General features: G+C 43.5%; 1 protein-coding gene across 3 annotated transcripts; it reads left to right on the forward strand.

The window, feature by feature from the left end:
- Nucleotides 1-492: 492 nt before the first annotated feature.
- Nucleotides 493-17,622, forward strand: LOC139999561 (ATPase family AAA domain-containing protein 2-like). Of its 3 annotated transcripts, none has more exons than XM_072028156.1 (8): nt 3,900-4,042; nt 5,537-5,733; nt 6,883-7,511; nt 7,608-7,757; nt 8,826-9,080; nt 9,764-9,897; nt 11,310-11,438; nt 16,247-17,622. In XM_072028156.1, exons 3-8 carry the CDS (start codon nt 7,439-7,441, stop codon nt 16,385-16,387), a joined length of 882 nt encoding a protein of 293 aa, XP_071884257.1. In that variant the 5' UTR covers nt 3,900-4,042; nt 5,537-5,733; nt 6,883-7,438; the 3' UTR covers nt 16,388-17,622. The 3 variants fall into 3 exon arrangements, with proteins under 3 accessions (XP_071884258.1, XP_071884257.1, XP_071884256.1); XM_072028155.1 differs by lacking the exon at nt 16,247-17,622 and adding an exon at nt 12,006-12,264; XM_072028157.1 differs by lacking the exons at nt 5,537-5,733; nt 6,883-7,511; nt 7,608-7,757; ... (2 more) ...; nt 11,310-11,438; nt 16,247-17,622 and adding exons at nt 493-633; nt 1,572-1,698; nt 2,678-2,861; nt 5,256-5,510 and having other exon boundaries at nt 3,857-4,042.
- Nucleotides 17,623-18,965: the final 1,343 nt, after the last annotated feature.

Raw genomic sequence — 18,965 nt, forward strand, 5'->3', positions numbered from 1 at the left:
AGGCAGCTGGCACGCCTTCATAGCAATCAGAGTTAGATGCTTTCATCTATTTACTCTTTGTTGTCGTTCCTCTTGTTGTCTGAGAACGTTAAGTGGTTCTGGGGCATCTTCCTCAAGAGTATAGTTTTTGATGAGGAGTCTGCTTCAGCTGCATAAGCGCAGGATATCAGACAGTGCGCAACATGAAACTTCCCTGCAGAGCGGTAGCACTTTGAATTCCCTGTTAACCTGTTTGGTTTTGGCATTACAAATTCTTTAAATGTTGCATGTTGTAAACCTGGGCCTTGACTGATGTAACGTTTGATTTTTGTTTGTTAGGATACTGTGGTGCAGATATCAAATCTTTATGTACTGAAGCTGCGCTGTGCTCTCTACGCCGATGCTATCCTCAGATTTATGCAAGTAGGGAGAAGTTGCTACTAGACGTTAATTCTATTAAAATAAAAGCAAAGGACTTTTTCATGGCTATGAAGAAGGTTGTTCCGGCATCAAACAGGATCGTGGCTTCACACGGACAAGCACTATCACCCATTTTCAAGCCACTTTTTAAAAGATCAGGAGCGAATATTTTACAAGTTGTGCAGAAGATCTTCCCGCATGCACAGCTTGCACTAAAGGAGGATTGACAGCAAGGTATAACCACAGCATCCACTTCTTTATAATTCTGCTAAAGCAAAAACTTGTGGTTTGTGCAATCAACTTAAACCTTTCAGACATAATGATGGTAGAATTTTATTATTTGCGTGTGCATGTCTTTCTTTTGGGCATGTCTGGAAGATAACGCATAGGTTTTATTCTGGATTCGAAACTGAAATGCCAAATGGAAGCTCTGAAAGACTCAATACACAGTAAAGGACGATGTGTTCTCTACTGAAGCATCCTGCTTCTGACGGCAGCTAAGATAATTAGCATTTGTAGAGGTTGACTTGAGGTTTGAAGTATAAGGCACCTATTTTTCTTTAAAAAATCAAAACTCAGATATTTGGAGGGGAAGCATTTCTAGGTCAATGTTTCTAATTCCTTTCTGAAGAATGTCAGGACCAGGATACAAGTATAACTGGTCTAAGCTAAATATTGTTTTAGCTATCATCATTTTAACCAGTCTCCTAATTTAAATGTTTGTGGATCGTACTATACATGTGCACGTGAGATCAATTAGCATTGATATTTACTAGATGAATGGAATTCTGTGGCCATCACATCCTTAATCCCCGTGCTTTCATTGTGGGAACCTCCTCCAGAAAGAAATGGTCTTGTTTTTTTTTTTTTTTTTTTTTTTTAGCTATTTAGCAACTGCAGAAATTGTTCGTAATCTCCTTTATTCTAAGGGGGAGAAAAAAATCACCAAGAGTAGCGTACCGTATACATACACATCAGTGGGACTTAGTACAGCTTTGTAGGGCCTTGTGCCATCTCCTTAGATCTGTGGTGGGATGAACTCTAGGAAATAGCTTTCAGTGTGTGCTCTCAAATGAAGAAAGGGTTTTGGCACTGATTTAGAAGCTGTATTAATGTAAGAGAACGAGACAAAGGCTATTCAGGAAAGTTAACAAACCTCTTTTGTCTTTCAGACCATTTAAATCCTATTTTACAAGATGATATGTTCGACAGTGCTGACGATGCATCCTTGGTTTCTGGAGATGAATTAAAAGATGCAATGCCTGACGGACCAGAGAAAAAACGCCTCTGTTTCAGCAGGTAAAGAAAGATAGATCCCTGTTATGTTTAAATTCTCAGGACTGCTGAGTCTTTGTAAACAGTTCCAGCTGTTAAAAGTGCGAGGGGTGGTAGACGAAGGGGTAACATCAAGTTTGTGTGTTGAAGGGGTGCTTGGTATTCACAAGAAGAAAGAGTGAAGGGACTAAAGTTGTAATGAAGTTGCTCTGAATGACCAAATTGAAAAGCCCAGGCTTCTCTTCCTAAGCCAAAGTGATCCGTAGACTACCAGAACACGTTGACTTAATCCATGGCATTCTTTGAAAGACTCAAGACCACATAAATGTCCTGTCTGTCCTTTTAGCTAAAAATACCCCAACTTTATGGGTTTGTGTTGCCACCTTTTGCCCTTCTGTTTTCCAGGATTCTTAAACCAATGGTGAATTATGTAGCGGAAAGAAAACTGAGAAATGGCTTGTTAAAACACCTTGAGAAAAATTTGAATGGTATCTTTGTTCGTTAAGCCACCAAGTTGTGTTAATCTTGTGGTATTTTAGTATGGAAGTCATGCAAGCCCACAGTTGGAAAGTTAGATCATGTTGTCACAGCTGGATCAGTTATTTTTCTCAGTTTCTATTGCTGTGCTGTCCAGAAGATTTTCTGTCCTCTAGAGCAAGGCTAAGTCTCTAGCATCTTTGATTTAAGCCAGCAAAGGTAGAGCCTGATTGTAGTGGGGAAACAAATGCTCCTCACAAATGTATTTCCTAGTAGTAAAGCAAGATTGCAGGGATATTAATTTGCAGGCTTGGTTTAGTAAAGAATAGGAAACACAAGGGAAGAAGATGAAACAACTGGAATGACTGAATAACTTAACTGGAAATCTTACATGTATTTAATGTACCGCTACCATTTGGATTATTTGGGGATGGAAAAGAAAGTCTATAGGAAAATTACTTGGAACATCTGTGTGTGTCTATTCAGCACCTCATTTATAAACTTGTTTTCTTAACTCTTGTTCTAGGAGTGCTTTCTGCGAACCAACATCACGCCGGCCCCGTCTGCTAATAGTAGGAAAAGAAGGGTACGGCCAGGTTTCTTACGTGGCACCCGCGGTGTTGCACGCTTTGGAGAAGTTTCCTGTTCACACCCTGGACCTTTCTGTTCTGCTTACAAACGTTGCACTGCCAGAAGAGATCTGCGGACAGGTACCTTTTTTCTTTTTATTCTCATCGGATTCACTGACTGTATGTAAAGGATCAATCGAGTTGCAAGTAAGGTGAGCAAAATTCATTGGTAATGGAGGTGGCCTTGTTTTAATGTGCTGGGATGTTTGCTTCTGTCTGAAAATCCCCTTTTCTTTTAGACAGCACCACAAACAATCTGGATGTTGTACATGTCCACATTTTCCATACCCAATTTTACAGTGATGATGTTGCTAGCAGCTCAGGAAGCTGGGCGGTGTTGCTAATAAACATCTCTTTGTGGAAAGAAATGCTGCTCATCTCCCTGGGATCCAGAAAGTAGTTCTCATTGCCTCCTAAGACTGTGTGCTCCCAGTAGATGGCTCTGTATCAGACTGCATGTCGGCTACTTTTTGTAGCCTTCTTCTAAATTATATTAGTAAGGCAATCAAGGTTTGGGGCTTCTGTTTATTTTGTTTTCACACGGACATACACAACTTGTGCCGTTGCAGTATGTGCAATAAAAGCATTAACATTCACAAAATGCTTCATTTGCACGCTGATGTGGTTTTAACTAGAAAAAATGAACAGATTTGGTGTTTTTACTTTTAGGCAGGAAATCCATTTTATTGTTTGGCATCACTACCTTAAAATATTTTTACCTTTAGTGGAAACATTTGAGAGCCATACAAGTAAGGACAGACATGTTACACGACTGAATACTGATGTGTCCCATAAGAGGGACATTTCCTTTCTTTGTTATGCGAAGTTTGTGGCTGTGGCCATATAGCTACGGTGTCTAGCCACTGCCTGAATATATCCTTCCCATCTTCTGACTAGAGTTCTCCGAATACTGATAATCTGAAAGGGTGCACAGAGAAATTCCTTATGTGAAAGGATGCTTGCCACTCTGTTCACATAGTTTCATTTCATGGGGCAGTCAGATGGCTATGTAGCTATGTATTAACAGTTTATTCTACGTGGTTTAGTTTTCTTACCCAAGCTTTCCTTTTCACTAGCTGATCCGAAATGCTCAGAAGACAGCACCAAGCATAATTTATGTCCCAGATATCCATTTTTGGTGGGACAACGTTGGACCTGCCTTGAAATTTACTTTTCTAACTCTACTACGTAACATTCCAGCATTTTCGCCAGTTTTGCTGCTTGCTACGTCTGATGTACGTCACTCAGATCTCCCAGAAGAGGTATTTGTCAATACTTTTCTTACTATTTCTTCAGTTTCTTGTAATTTATGAATGCTTTCAGCATCAAAATGCTGTGCTTTCTTAAATGCCTACTGTTATTACTCAGGCACCCTAACAAATCACTTAAAATTTGCTTAGAGAAAAAGAATACTGTGAAAGCATCTGCTTAATTTTTTTTCTGAGTCAAGCAAGTGACTTTCACCCCCTTCTCACGCATGCAAATAATAAATTAATACAATAATTCCGGTTGCTACAAAGTGGTTCAGTCAAGAATATGCAGTGCTTGAAATGACAAGAGGATGTTTTTACTGAAGAGATTTCTTCTGACAGTCTGCCATTCCATGCTATGTTGGGTAAACTGCTAATAATGCAATTTAGTAGAGAATTGAAACACTTTGATTAAAAAAAAAAATCAGTTTCTTTCTTCATATAGGCCAAAGCTTTCCAAGCTGGAAAGCTAAGTTCCAATTTCTGCTAAGTAACTTTGGAATGGAATTCTAGTTGTATTCCTAAATAAACTGTAGTAAAAGTACATGCAGAACTTCATTGACTTCTGAGAGTTTACACTAAGGGAAGGTGCCCAAAACAGGAACACGCTGTTCTCATTCCGATTATTTTGTCTCAGTTATTGGGGGAAGAGAACAGGTCTTACCTAGAGGTGTTTATTATCAACTGCTTTGAAAGTGCTTGAGTTCCCACAGAAGTTTTTGTACAGGTTCTAAATTCCTTCTAAAATAAGTAGTGAAATTCCTTACCTACCTTTTAATACTAGAAATTGAAAATGGAGGAAGACGTAGAGGTACTAGCTACTTCAGACACCTTTTGGTACAGAAATAAAAACTCAGCAAAAAGCCCTCACTGGTCTGCTGAAGCCTTTCTCTTCCCTCTATAGCCATAAAGGTTCTAAGTAAAGGATGCAGCAAGGCAAGTAAATACAAAGGAAGCGATGTTGGATGTGGTGAAAGCCATTACTTTATCAGTGTAGCGTACAATCCCTTCACCGAGCTTTAATTCTACAGGTGATTCTTAAAGGTGATATTTGAATTTGCCGTGCCAGCCTGTGAAAATGTAGCCTTTTAAGGCCAGGAAGATAACTTTTTTCAGTTTGTGTTCTTCAGGTTATTACTCATTTTAAAAGGTGCTCGTCTTTTTGGAATAGAATATGAGTTTTTGTGGCCTTAACTCTGAAATGTCTTTCCTCCTTCTGCTTGAGATCCAAAAATTATTTAATAAGGAATTTGGAGAAGTGTGCAATATTGAGTTGGCTGGTAGGGCAGAGAGAGCAGCTTTTTTTGAGGACCTAATTCTAAATCAAGTGGCTAAGCCTCCTGTAAAGAAAACAGGTGAGGAGGATATAAGAAGTACATCTAAAACTTTTCTATTGAAGTTACTAGCTCTTTGGGATTTGCTTTGGTGGTCATTTTCTGTCAGTAATTTGTCATATGCTTATATTTGAGTACTGTAAATTGGCTAATTTTTCCTGATTAATTGAAGTTGATCGGACATTGGAAGTCCTGCTTGTAGCACCACCAGCTGAGCCTCAGAAGCCACAAGAGGAAGAAGTAGGGATGCTGGAGGAGGAAGAGGAGGATACCTTGCGTGAACTTAGAATTTTCTTGAGGGACGTTACTCACAGACTTGCCACTGACAGACGTTTCAGGGAATTTGCAAAGCCCGTTGACCCACAGAAGGTAAACTAGTGCTGATCTGTGTGTGTCTGTAACTTCTCAGCGTTTGTATTTCTCAGCGTTTTGGGGAAGGTTCAACTTTGTTTTTAGGGCTGCACTATTAGGATTTTGCAAGAAGCAGAGGCAGTGCTTTTACTTCTGCTGACTCTCAGATGTCTCTTACCGGATTATTCACTGAAAGCCCTGGTTTCATTCTAAAAAGCCAGTCCAAATGCCAACACAGTCTGCTCGTGAAAAGGCTTTGATATGTAGGCATGTCACAGCACTGAAAAGCACAGAGATCTTTCCTTATAATTACAAACAGTACTTACAGGACTACTTTAATGAAGTCTAAAGCCCTTTATTGGACTGTCAGTTCCTGTGGGAACAGGAATAGGAGCAGCAGTTTGTAAAAATAAGTTTTGAGATCCTGTTCTCTGTTTCATCTGGAACTCCTCAATAGGAATCAACCATAAGTGCAGTGTGTTTTCTTTTTCCTCCAAAAAAGATCTGCTTAGATCCCTTTTTCTCCTTAATTGATTAGATAAGCCTAAACTAGGGGCATATATTTCAAAGACAGGTGTAACTTGACTATACCTGCGGATCAGCAAAGGCCTCTTCATGTGGGCATCCACTGGCTTTTCTTCCCCTTTTCTCCTAGGTTCTTGAGCTGTGAAAAATCTAGACAGATACGTATGTCCTCATCTGAACTAGTCATTAGGCTCCTCTTATGGTCTGAGGGAAGAAATCAGCACCTCTGGGCCTAGTTATCTCATTCTAAAGTAGATGCCTGCAATAGGTACTTCACAGGTGCAATTCATGCACCTTTTCCTCAATGTCGACAGCAAAAAGAATGTTGGATGGCTTACTCAGCTTTCACTGTTGTGATTTTCTGAAGCAAAGTGAAATGAATGTCCCACCCTCAGTGTTTCTTCTCTACCATGTATGTGCTTCTGACCTCCCTACTTCTTGTTGTCCTCTCCTAGCAGCTCTAATGCCAGTTGAAAGAGCCCTTCCATTTCTGAGAAGCAAACTGGTTAATTTCAGCATCTTCTGATGCATCGCAAATGTTCAGGGTTTTTAGGAAGTTGTTTATTTAAAGTTTTCAGAATAATTTTGGTAGACAGTGTGCAAGGTTAAGAAAACCTCTGAATGCTTGTATTTGATCTGCAGGTACCTGACTATGCCACAAGGATTAAAGAGCCGATGGATCTTTCAACAGTTCTGACTCAAATTGGCTCGCGCCAGTACCTCACTGCAGGAGACTATCTGAAGGACATCGATCTAATCTGTAACAATGCCTTAGAGTACTACCCAGATCAAAGGTCTACAAGTGAGGATGTGCTTTTTAGCCCTAGTTTAAAAAATCTGTCAAACGTATAGATGGATAAATGCTGTGTGCGGACAACAGACTTTGGATGGATTAGATGATTTTGGACATCCACAGAGAACATCTCTTACCACATTGTAAATATTTTATCATTTTGCTACTTGGGCATGGAAGTGTGATATAAATGTTCCCAAGGAACTAGTGCTTTTGTTTTAATTAACTTCTATGTTGTTATGCTGAAAATATTCACTGAGATAACCTTTCGGAACCAACCTATGAAGAAAGCAATTTTTTTCTGTGATCAAAACAGTTTCATTGGTTGGTAGACAACATTCAGTTAAAGTCTGTAAAATTTCAGATTGTCACAGAGCCTATGTTTTGCAAGACACTGCATATTCAATGGTGAGGAACAAAATGGATACAGAGTTTGGACGACTTTGTGAACAAATTAAAGAATCTCGTGAGAAAAGAGGTACGTGCTTTAACGCTAAGGATTTTAAGACTTGTCTCTGCATTTGTAACTGAGAATGCACAACGAAGATCTTTGGTATCTATTCTTTATTGCAAGGTCACACCTCTCCAGCATGTGCTCCATGCGACAACTCCAAGTCACCACAGCAGAACCCTGCTACTGAAGACGACAAACCAGATGAAGAGAGTAATGAAAATGAGGAGATGACAGCGGCACCTGTAGATGCCAGTACACCCATTTCTAATGGTAAGTTGCATTTTATTCAGCTGCTCTTGTCATTCATACCTTCTCTGTTCTTGAGGCGCAACAGGTGTCTCTGATGCCTGGCTCTTTATGCCAGAGGTATTTTGTTTTCAAATTTACTTCAAAACGTGAGAGAGAAATCCAGAGGTCATTCATTCAATATAGTTATGAATTAAAGTTCAAAGAAAGTTGGTTTACAATATAAAAAAACAAAACAAAACAAAACAAAACAAAAAAACAACTTTGACGGCCCAATTGCCATTTAGTCGCCCCTAAATTGCTAATTCTTGAGGTAAAAAATGTTGTGGATGGCAGTTTCTGAATACTTAACTAGTTTTTAATTATGCAAAATGGTATTTTTACCCCCACTCCACCCCTCCTTTCCCCAAATGCTAAAATCTTAGCTACCTCATACTGTGATTTCCAGTTGAAGGAGGGAAGTCTAACTAGTGAGAGTGGGAATTTTGCCATGGACTCCACCCATATCCTTTTGCAATACTATATGAATACTGCGAATGTTGGGCAAAACCACAAAGTTTGTTTTTTCACAAAAGGTTTACCGAATCAGGAAGCATACGAGGTATAAGTCTTCACGTTTTTTCTCCTTTGAATATTCCCTTAAAATTGTCTCATTAATTAATCTCTTCCAAACATGTATTCAGCTTTTGAAGTCTTCAGCTTGATACCAGACTCGAAGGAGAGCTTATTTCCAGAGGCTTTTATGATGTTCATCTGTATTAGTTCATGCAGTAAGACAGTGACTTTATCAAATAACCTCACGTTGTATTAATATTGCCCATCCAAAGTAAGAATCCTCAGCATGTAAAATCCTGAAAGTGACTGTTTAGTGAATGAAATTCCATAGCTGTGTGTGTGGTTTGTTTGCTTGTTTTTAATCTTAATAGCAAACTGACCCCATTAACTTTCAACTCTTTTCTCAGCATATGTAGGCAGTGGTAGCTCAGTTCCTTTGTTTTCCTTGTCAGTCAAGTAAGATGAAGATAATGGATTTTGAAGAAAGAATTCTTTTGGTTATGTTTTGGATTACTTTTTTATGCTGTCTCTTTGTAGGTGCGTCAGAAAGAAAGCGCAGAAGGAACAACTGTGCGCATGCTGCAGCAAAGAGAAGAAGGAGTTCTCAATTCGATACAGAGAACAGAGTACCAACAGATGACCAAAACGATAGCGATGAAGAAGAGTTTGTGGACAAACATGTTTCTGGCATATGTCAAGTAAAACTTAACAGTGAAAAGGAAAGTGCTAAGCTTTGTGGATATTCCCCACCAAGATGGGGAACTATAACTAATGAAAATCCAAGTTCAAATGGTAAGGGAGAAGTCCAACAGATCCTTTAGCACCTTATTCTTGCTGAGGAGGATTGCACTATTTATTAGCTTTAGGCTTCAATTTCACTCTATTTTTTCTGTTTCAGCTCTCAAAAATCATCACACAGTTTATTCCGTAATGATGTTGCTCCTCTAATTGTGCAAGCCAAGCCCACATGTTTCTGTAGGTGCTGTTTTTTTGATTCTGAAGTCTGTTTTTTTCTAATGGTACCTAACTGAAAGCCAGCAGTCACTGACATTCTTTTATTGTACGAGGTGCTTTCCAATAACGAGCAGCTTAGGTGAAAAAGCTGCACTTCAAGATACGTGGATCCAGAGTAACATGTGGAATAGGAGACTTAAGCCCTAATGTTGTACTCTGAGATGTGTTCCCTAACCTGCATTGGCAACATGATTATTTTTTTCCACTATTAAGCTTTTCATTAGTGCTTTTGGTTTGTTTGTGGGTATTTTTGTTTGCTTTTTTTGTCTTAGTTTCTAATTTTTATGGAGCAGTGACTTTAGCTGGAAAGAAGGGAGAAGCCAAGTATTTCTCAGTGAAGACGATAACAATTCTGTCTCTGTATTTGTAGAAAGAGACTGTTTGGCAGGTACAGGATACTTCACTGAGACTGTATTCTAGATAAACAGAAAACCTGACTGAAGAAATCTGTGTCCTTCCAGATTCCTGGGCATTTCAAGCGGTGACTCCTGAATGTACTTGGGAAGAAGACCAACAACAGATAAGTGATGAGAACACTGTACAAGTCCCTACGGAGACAGACTACATAGTTATTGTGGATCGCTATGAGCTCAAAGTATGTCTAATTTCAGCTTTTTTTTAATGCTCAAATAGGGCATATTCCTGCGACATGTAAAATTGCAAATTAAGCCCATTGTTAACCAATGCCAATTAAAACAATTAATTGGAAGGACATACAGATAGTGAAATAATTCAGCCTGTAATGCACTGTGACTGTTTAGTTTCCACACCTCATGGAGATTTCTGTAGGCTACCATTTGCTTCTGGTCATCTGTAGTTTAGGAGACAGATTCTTTGCCTAATTTTTAAGACAAAAGGCCTTGCTGAATTTTAAAATACCACACTGACAACCTGCTAGTACTATTATGGATATCATTTTAATGATTCATAATTCTTATGATGGGTTTGAGGGCTTTTATTTGGGGATTTTTTTTCATGCTTTGATGTATTAAGAACCTGAAAAGGATCCTTATTTCTTGCAGTGATGATTTTAAACCTGAAGTTAGCAGGTTGACGTAAACTAGCTAGCCATGGAGAAGTGACTACTTTTCTGAAATTCCTTGAAAGTGCAGTATTAGAATTTCTTATATTGTGTGTGTGTATATATATATATATATATCTATACATGAGGGAGGCAGAGTTTGCTGATAAGATGATAAGCAGCATTATTTCCAGGGGGCAGTAATATTTCCATTTGGAATGGCTGCTCCCTAAAGCTACATGCTTGCAGGCTCACACAGGTAATGGACAGCTGTGGCAGTGGAAGAAGGTGCTGCCACTAGCTTGTCACTGTTGCTGTGCCAGAGATTATCATCTCTGCATCTTTGGTAATAGAAATGACTGTGTGAGAGAGAGGTGATTGCTACAAGCAGTCGCTTTGCTATTTACCCACCCCTGAATTTAAAGGTAGGATTGAGCAAACTAATCCACCTTTGCTCTGGGCGTTTGAGCAATCTGTTCTGCCAGCAGAGTTGTAGGCATGGCACACGTGGGTAAAGGTAATCACCTAAGGGTGCTTCCTTTTCCAGCTGGCACGGCTGTATCTACAAGATCTGCAGCCTTTTTACAGTGCTCCGCGCTGCTGCAATGCTTCTCTAATGAAATGCAACAGTGGCTTTGCTGTGGCAGCAGCTGTCCTACAAGGAGGATCGTGTCATTCCCTGCTGCTTTGGGAGCAGTCGACTTGCAATTACAACCATTGATGTGATAGATTGGTTAGTAGTAAAAGATTGTCCGAAATTTCAGCCTTTCCTTTCTCTGAAATATGAAAAATTAACTCATTTTCCCTGCTGAAATCTCATGGGATATTTAATCTGTTCTCTGAAGTGTCACATTTTATTTAATAGCGTAAGAAAAAGTAGGCTGTCACTTGTATTGTTACTGTTCAACCTCCGAAACCATATAGAGCGTATTCAAAGGATCTTGTACTATGCTAAAGTTGTTGTTTTGCTCCATTGTTGTCTTCAGAAACTGTTATGCTTTGTCACTGAGATAACGAAGGGATTTGACATTTATCACCTGGAAAAAGTATATGGCGTCATTAATCAGTGTATTTACAACCATAGAGAAGACTACGACAAAACCGATTTGGTGGAGGTAATTTTTGTTTTGAATTCTAGCACTTCCTGTCACTGTTACGCAGTATTTGTGTGTTCTGGGGTATCGTGGTTGTTTAGAATTGCTCTTCACTGCTTAGCTGTCTGTGCACAGACAACAACAGTACGACTTCTCCCTTTCAGTCTGGAAGACGTTTATCCATCTTGCAAAACCATTGTTATATTTGGCATAACTGTTGGCAGTTTCTGCAGGAACAAGCTTGAACTTGAAGACAATGGGTCCACCCACACAGCCCTTTCAAAGCAGTTAACCTTAGTCTGTCAGTAGTTTTCCTTGGGAACCATTTTGGGAGCGGGAGGACTACGAAGGGGAGGTGCTTTTCTAAGTCTTTCACTCGCTCTCTCCCTCTACAGCCAGTCATGCACGGTGATAGCAGTTGTTCCATCCTTGGAGAGAAATTTAAGTATATAACAAGAGTTTGAGACTTCTCTCTAGTCACACTCTAATCTCTTTTTAACTAATGCGCTTGAGCATCTGTAATTGGGGAGATTTCTGCCTGTGCCAGTTTTACACTGAGTCAAATTCTCTGGTCTCTTCCTGTAAAAGATGATTTCGGAGTTGTCCGAACTCCTCAGAAGTCTGTGTGAGGCGTCCATGGTCCAAGTCAGGTGTTCCCAGTATACGCTTGGATATTCACTCTTCACATTGAAGATCCTTGAACCCATTTATCTTAGAGTTGCTTGTGCTTGAGAACAGATGAAATTTGTTGTGCCGATCAGTCTGCCTTGAAAAGAGAGTGCCTCTTTTTTTTAGGCACTGGTCATCTCGATCTCTTCTTCCACATCTGATAAAGAGTTAGAACGGACACTCTGTTCTGCCTGTGAGAGGATTATTTAGATTCAGGGAGGCCGCTCCTGAAAAAAAAAATGAGATCTTTTAGGTCGAGAAGGGATTTATTTATGTTGTCTCATGGCCTGTGAACTTTTGTAACTTAACATTTAATTTAAGTGTTAAAAGTTAAGTAGCTTTCTTGGTTTTCTATTTCTTCCTTTAGCTTAGGCAAACAAATCTCTCCTATTCAGAGTGCACTGTACAAGTTAGTCAGGAGCGTGCTCTACTGTATGGAGAGATAGAGAACTTAAGGAGTAATTATTCAAAGTCCAGAAATTAACTTGAGCTTGTTGTGGCTTCTCAGCAACTGTTTCTTCCTTCTAATTGTTGTGAAACCACTGCTGAGAGAGATCCATATAGTTGATATCCTCCTCTCTATTTTGGATGTATAAGGATGCCTCTGAAGCTAGAAGGGGTAAGAGGCCGTTGTGATGGTGGTAGCACACTGTTTGCTAAATATTACTAACCATGTATTACAAATTATTTATTTTTATAGTAATAGAAAGTGTTCTTAAGCTTTCATTTGTGCTTACTGCTATTTTAGTAATAGGTAGTAATGGTAATAGAAGGATGGTTGGACTAGATGATCCTGTGGGTCCTTTCCAACCTTGTGTTTCTATGATTCTTTCATGAGGAAGCTGTAGACCGCGATGAGGTCTCCCCTCAGCCTGCTCCTTTCCAGGCCGAACGGGCCCAGTGCCCTCAGCCGCTCCTCATATGTCTTCCCCTCAAGGCCCTTCACCATCTTCGTAGCTCTTCTCTGGACACTCTCCAACAGTTTAATGTTCTTTTTGTACTGTGGTGCCCAGAACTGCACACAGTGCTCGAGGTGAGGCCGCACAGCGCGGAGCAGTGCAGGACAATCACCTCCCTCAACCGACTAGCAGTGCTGTGCTTGATGCACCCCAGGGTATGGTTGGCCCTCCTGGCTGCCAGGGCACACTGCTGGCTCATACTCAACTTGCTGTCAACCACAGCCCCCCTAGATCCGTCTCTGCAGAGCTGCTCTCCAGCATCTCATCGCCCAGTCTGTACATATAACCAGGGTTGCCCCGTCCCCGGTGCAGGACCCGGCACTTGCTCTTGTAAAACTTCATGCGGTTGGTGATCGCCCAGCTCTCCAATCTGTCCAGATCTCTCTGCAAGGCCTTTCCACCCTCAACAGTCAACAACTTCAAGTTTAGTGTCATCAGCAAATTTGCTCAAAACACCTTCTAGTCCTACATCCAAATTGTTTATAAAAGCATTGAAAAGAACTGGCCCTAAAACAGAGCCCTGGGGGACCCCACTGGTGACCAGCCACCAGCCTGATGTAGCCCCATTTACCATAACCCTCTGAGCCCTACCCGTCAGACATTGTTCACCCATCGTATGATGTTTTTTATCTATGCTTGACATTTTTAATGGGATTGTGTATATGGTTTGCTTTTCTTGTTCTCTAAAATGACTTTTTGAGAAATCCTTTATATAATGAACATGAAGTTGAGGAATCACAGGCAAGACAGGTGACAAGAACTTCTGAGGTGCTCAAAAGAGTACACACCATAAAAATATCCATTTCTGCTTCCTAGCTTTTTTCCTGATCTGTTATAAGTGCATTGTCATCTTTCTCCCGTGACTGCATTCTACAGGGCTGAGTTTTTGGGATGCTAGCTAGCACTCCTGAGTGCATTACTTCAGGTTTCTAGGCCAGTCTAATAAGCGTCTTCCACCACTGAGGCACCAGTATGAATATGAACCAGTCCTTTTTGTTAGAATTGTAGGGGTTGGAAGGGACCTCCAGAGATCATCGGGTCCAACTCCCCTGCCAAAGCAGGTTCCTTAGAGCAGGTTGCCCAGGTAGGCATCCAGATGGGCCTTGAATATCTCCAGAGAAGGAGACTCCACAACCTCCCTGGGCTGCCTGTCCCAGTGCTCCGTCACCCTCACCGTGAAGAAGTTCTTTCACATGTTGGTGTGGAGCTTCCTGGGCTCCATTTTGTGGCCATTGCCCCTTGTCCTGTCCCCACAAACCACTGAAAAGAGGTTGGCCAAATCCCTCTGTCCACCACATCTCAGATATTTATACACATTGAGGAGATCCCCTCTCAGTCTTTTCTCCAGGCTGAACAGCCCCGGGTCTCTCAGCCTTTCCTCACAGGGGAGATGCTCCAGGCCCCATTGTCGTCTTTGTTGCCCTCCGCTGGACTCTTTCCAGGAGACCCCTGTCTTTTTTGTACTGGGGAACCCAGAACTGCTGGACACAGTGCTCCAAGTCTAACTTTTCTCAATTGTTTCAGGATCTATCTATGCTATATAAACCATGGAGCTTTCTAGGCAAACACTGGCAAATCGTGAGCCAGGTGCAACTCAATGCCGACGTTTCCGTCTGTGTGTTAGGGGTGGCAGCTTTTTCCAAGACTGACCTACACCTGGCACCTAATCTGCGTTTCAGTAGATGTACAGAAGGGAACAAAGAGCTGTGTTGTTAGCACTGTATTTAAAAAGCTACCGTGAAGAAGATGCCTGTGTTGAGCGGACAACAGGAAGCTTTCATTGCATCTCCAGGCAAAGGAGAGGAAAAAAACATACCACTGAGGCAAAAATGTGTTTCTTCTTATCCACTTCAAGACGATGTTGAAAACCTGGTATCCTAAATGCATCTTTACCTATGGAACCACAGTCAGCTCATTGCATTGCAACTGGAAAATTTCATACTTAAAAGGGAATGACAGGCAACGAGGAAGCAGGAGCGTTCCTGGCATCAAAACTTTTGCTCTTCAAAGTTTTGGGCAAACTTCTCCCCGTTATTGGTCTGGAGAGAAGAAGACCTTCACAGTTAAATATATATAAAGGTGTAAATCTCGGTTGTACATGAACAGCTGTCACAGCTAAGGGTTCCCAGAAGCCCCATTCTGGTTTTTCTGACTTGGGGAAAAGATCAACTTTTAGCGTCTGAGGTAAAAACATTGCTAAAAGCAGCGGTATTGAAGAGAAGTACGTAGTGGGAGTTAAAGCGAAGCGTAGACTAAGATATCTGGACACGTATTGAAGGAAGAGCTCCTCTTTATTCAACTTGGAGGTGGAAAAAAGGGGGGTTGGGGGTGGGTTTTTTGTTTGTTCGCTGTTTGTTTTTTCTCCAAAGGTTTTGGGGGTGTCCCAGCCAGCCCCGGAGGGCATTCCTCCCTCAGCAGCGGGCACCTGAGGGGAACTCGGGGCTGGAGAAGAAGCCGAGGTCGGGGAGCCGGGCGCCCTCAGCGCCTTTATGCCCTGAGCCGAGGCGAGCCGAGCCGGGCCGGGCCGGCCGCCGCCTGCCGGGCGGAGCGGCTCCGCCCCGCTCCCTGCCGGGGGAGGCTGAGGCACCGCGGCCCGCCGCTGCCCGGCCCTGCCCGGCTCTCAAACCCTCCCGGGGACGGGGGGAGGAGGCTGCGAGGCGCCGGGAGGATGCGAGTGGGCGCCGCGGGCTGCGAGGCGAGGGCCCGGGCGGCCGGCGGAGCTGGGACTCGGCGACGGCTCAGCGCCCGCCCCGCCGGCAGCGGACGACTCCCGGAGACGCAAAACGGCGGCGGCGGAGGAGGAGGCAGGCGGCGGGGCTGAGAGGAGAGGGGGGCGAGGCGGCTGCGGGAGGCGACCCCAAGCGGCCATGGGAGACCCCTGGGGAGAAGGCGAGGCGCTCCCCCGGCCGGCCCTGAGGAGAGGGGCGGCTGCGAGCACCCCTTCCCCGGCTCTGCGAGGGGGGAACGGGGCGCGGTTGGGCTGTGACAGAGCTGGGGGTATGGGGGCACACGGGCAGGGCGAGCAACTTCGCTTTCCGTGCCTTGAACCGGGACGGAGCCAGCCGAGACCGGGCTTCCCCCCCTCTATATATACACACACGCGCTCGGTGTGGCGGTGGGAGGGGAGCGGGGCCATGTCCCCAGCCCTGCCGGGGGTTTTTGCGGTGCCGAGGGCCGCCCTGACGCCCGGCTGTCCCCCAGGTGCTGCGCGGCGCTGGAGATCGGCAGCCGGCGGGGCGAGGCGAGGTGCCTAATGGAGGCGGCGGCGGGGCGCTGAGGGAGCGGAGAGGCTGCGGCTGTCAGCGCTGCCCGGTAGGTGCTGGGGCTCCCCATCAGGCTTGACGGAGGAGTTTGGCTTTGTTGAAGGGTGAGTCAAGGCTGAGGTGGCGGTCCCAGCCGGGACAGGCGCCCCAGAGAGCGCCTTGGCGCTGTGAAAGTGCACGGCGATCCGTGCAAAGGGGGCTTTGTTGTGGAAGGCCTGAGGTGAACACGAGCAGCCCGCTGGAGGGGGAAAGGAGAGGGGAGTTTGGAAAGCTGCGCTGCTGGTGTTAAGCAGCAGCCTGTGCTGCGTTGGTGTTTGCTCAGAGGGGTTTCACGCACGAGGAGCTGGTGGGTGCTCTGAGGAACCTGGTCCAGCTGTGGAGAACAACCTGTATGAGGCAAACCCCAGGACCCAAATGCCATAGGCTGTAAGTCCAAACCTCCCCGAACAAGCAGACATTAAGTAGAAAACCCATTTGTTACCGTCTTGAAACATTGCCAGCAAGGCAGCCTCTTCCAGTTACGCTGTTAATTGGGTTCCCCGGAGCTCGTTAGAAGGAGGTGCCATTTTTTCTAAACGAGGTGACTGCTAACTTCAGGCTTGCAGTCCTACTAGCTTTCCTCGGCCAAAAAGCCCTCTGCATTTCCGTAAAGCACCTGTGCACTGTGCTTGTTTAACAAAGACAAGTTTGAGACATAACACTTGGAGGTAGGGCAGGCATTCTCTTTGTGAGGCTTTCCTACTCCTTGAATGCTTCTTGTGGCTCTCCTGGGCTCTCTCTTCTCTTGCCAAGCCCTCGATGACCTGTGCCTGCTTCAGCTGCATCCAGCGCTCCGTTTGCTAGCCGTAATTGTCGTCATTTATCTCTGCTGGTTATTACTGGGAAAACCGATGTTTATCGCTGCGTGTTCATGCGTCCCTGGAGCCTGTTAGAGCTGGCTTTTGAACGGTTCTGCCTTTTGTAAATTTCTCTACGCTGAAGAATTTCTGTCAAGTGATGGACTTTGTGCTGTTGTTAGGATTCCTTTTGTTCCTAATGTACCAAAAAGGCTGTTTCCTTGGGTCTTTTGCTTCCCTTAGCAGTTTGTGGTGTTTCACTTAGGCTTATTACTATCCTTGCGCTGTTTTTCCCCCAGTCACTTACAAAGCCTGAGGGACAGGATTAATTTTTTTTTAATCTAGTTACCATTAATATAAATGATCTTTTTGTTTGGATGTGACTTCTGAATTCATAACAGTCTTACTTCAAAGATCTGCGACTGGTTTTGCAGTCTGATGCTTTCTTCAAGTTTGAGTTGAGAATTTCTTCCATCTTTATGGAACTAACTTCTAAAGCAGCAAGTCAGTGTAAACTGTTTTTCTAGTTCTGTTTGCACGTAATAAATATAACGGAGGCATACTCGCTTGTGGCTGAGCTCTGGCCAATCTCTATTTCTATGGTCAGTTTCGCTTTGTGTCTCAAGGCTGAAGTCTAGCTGAGAATTCCCCTGTGCCAGATGCAGTATTTTTGTATATTATGAAATTAGGCTCTCTAATTTTGAGAAATCCTGAGCCTGTTGCAAAATTGACAGAACGAGCTCTTTGGGGTCTGTTTAATAGAAGTCCTACGTGATGAGTTTTGGGGTGATGAGGGGAGGGGACATTCTGACCACATTTGGCGGAGTGCAGGAGGGCCTGGACGCGCTGTTCCCTTCTGTGAACTCACGGTCGGTATTCCCTCTCCGTCCTGTGCCAGAGACGTGAGGTCACTGATCCATAAATGCCCGAGATGGTTTGCCTCGGAGTTGCCGGTGACTTGTAAACAAGTGATGCAATTTTCAGGATAGCACGGTTTCCCCTCCTCCCTTTGTTTCCTCGCTATTTCCCAGTCAGGTACCAGTATCAGTGTTCAAGTCCGGCTGTCGGTTGTATCACCTTTGCCGAGTGTGTGCTCACAGGAATCCAGTTTTGTGGTGTTATTAATTAACTTTCTGACACTGTCACGTCAGGCACTAAAGGTGCTTCCTCCTGCAGTCTACACAAGGGATGTGATGACTCAAGTTTTCAACATCTTTATTGTCATTGGTAGTATTAATTCTGATGTTCATCTTTTATTGCAGTCCATCATGTTAGTTTGGTTTGTTTTCAGTTTGGTTTGTGGTTTTGTTGTTGGTTTTTGGGGTAGCTCAGGGCCTCCTGAAATACTCCAACCGCTCTGCTGCATAAATAGTTGTTTCTTTTTCTGTGGAGATGGGAGCCACCAAAAATGCCTCCTTTCCTTATCCTGTAGCAGCCAAATGGCATTTCATAACGCTGTGCCGTGCCTCCCTTTGGCTGATGGTTCATTTCCAGTTCTCTTGCCTTTCTGAGAGCTGGAAGGAACCACACCAGGACCACCAGGACCACTCACCTCTTTTCGTGTACCCTTCAGAGTGCAGTGAGCTGCAAGGTGTTGCATAAAGCAGCATCTCTGCTTCCAGGGGATCCTTTCTACCCAGCTCTGGAAGTCAGCCCAAAGGGAGCACACGGCTGCTGACGTGGGAGAACGTGAAGGGAAATACAGGCAAGAACTCTGACCACGTTGCTACTAGCTCTTAGAAGACCTTGGAGATAGATCATGGAGAGCTTAATGATGCAAACATGCTTTGAAAGTTTGACTTCTGCTTGCACCTAACAGGT

This window comes from Anas platyrhynchos, chromosome 26 (genome assembly GCF_047663525.1).
Source record: "Anas platyrhynchos isolate ZD024472 breed Pekin duck chromosome 26, IASCAAS_PekinDuck_T2T, whole genome shotgun sequence".
Taxonomy (NCBI): domain Eukaryota; kingdom Metazoa; phylum Chordata; class Aves; order Anseriformes; family Anatidae; genus Anas; species Anas platyrhynchos.

What these genes read in the sequence shown, in the direction of transcription:
- LOC139999561 (XM_072028155.1), top strand. Translation starts at nt 7,439, where the DNA reads ATGGTGAGGAACAAAATGGATACAGAGTTTGGACGACTTTGTGAACAA. An exon ending in CAGTACACCCATTTCTAATG is followed by an intron (nt 7,758 to 8,825) that starts GTAAGTTGCATT and finishes GTCTCTTTGTAG; the next exon opens with GTGCGTCAGAAAGAAAGCGC. An exon ending in ACAAAACCGATTTGGTGGAG is followed by an intron (nt 11,439 to 12,005) that starts GTAATTTTTGTT and finishes TTCCTGTAAAAG; the next exon opens with ATGATTTCGGAGTTGTCCGA.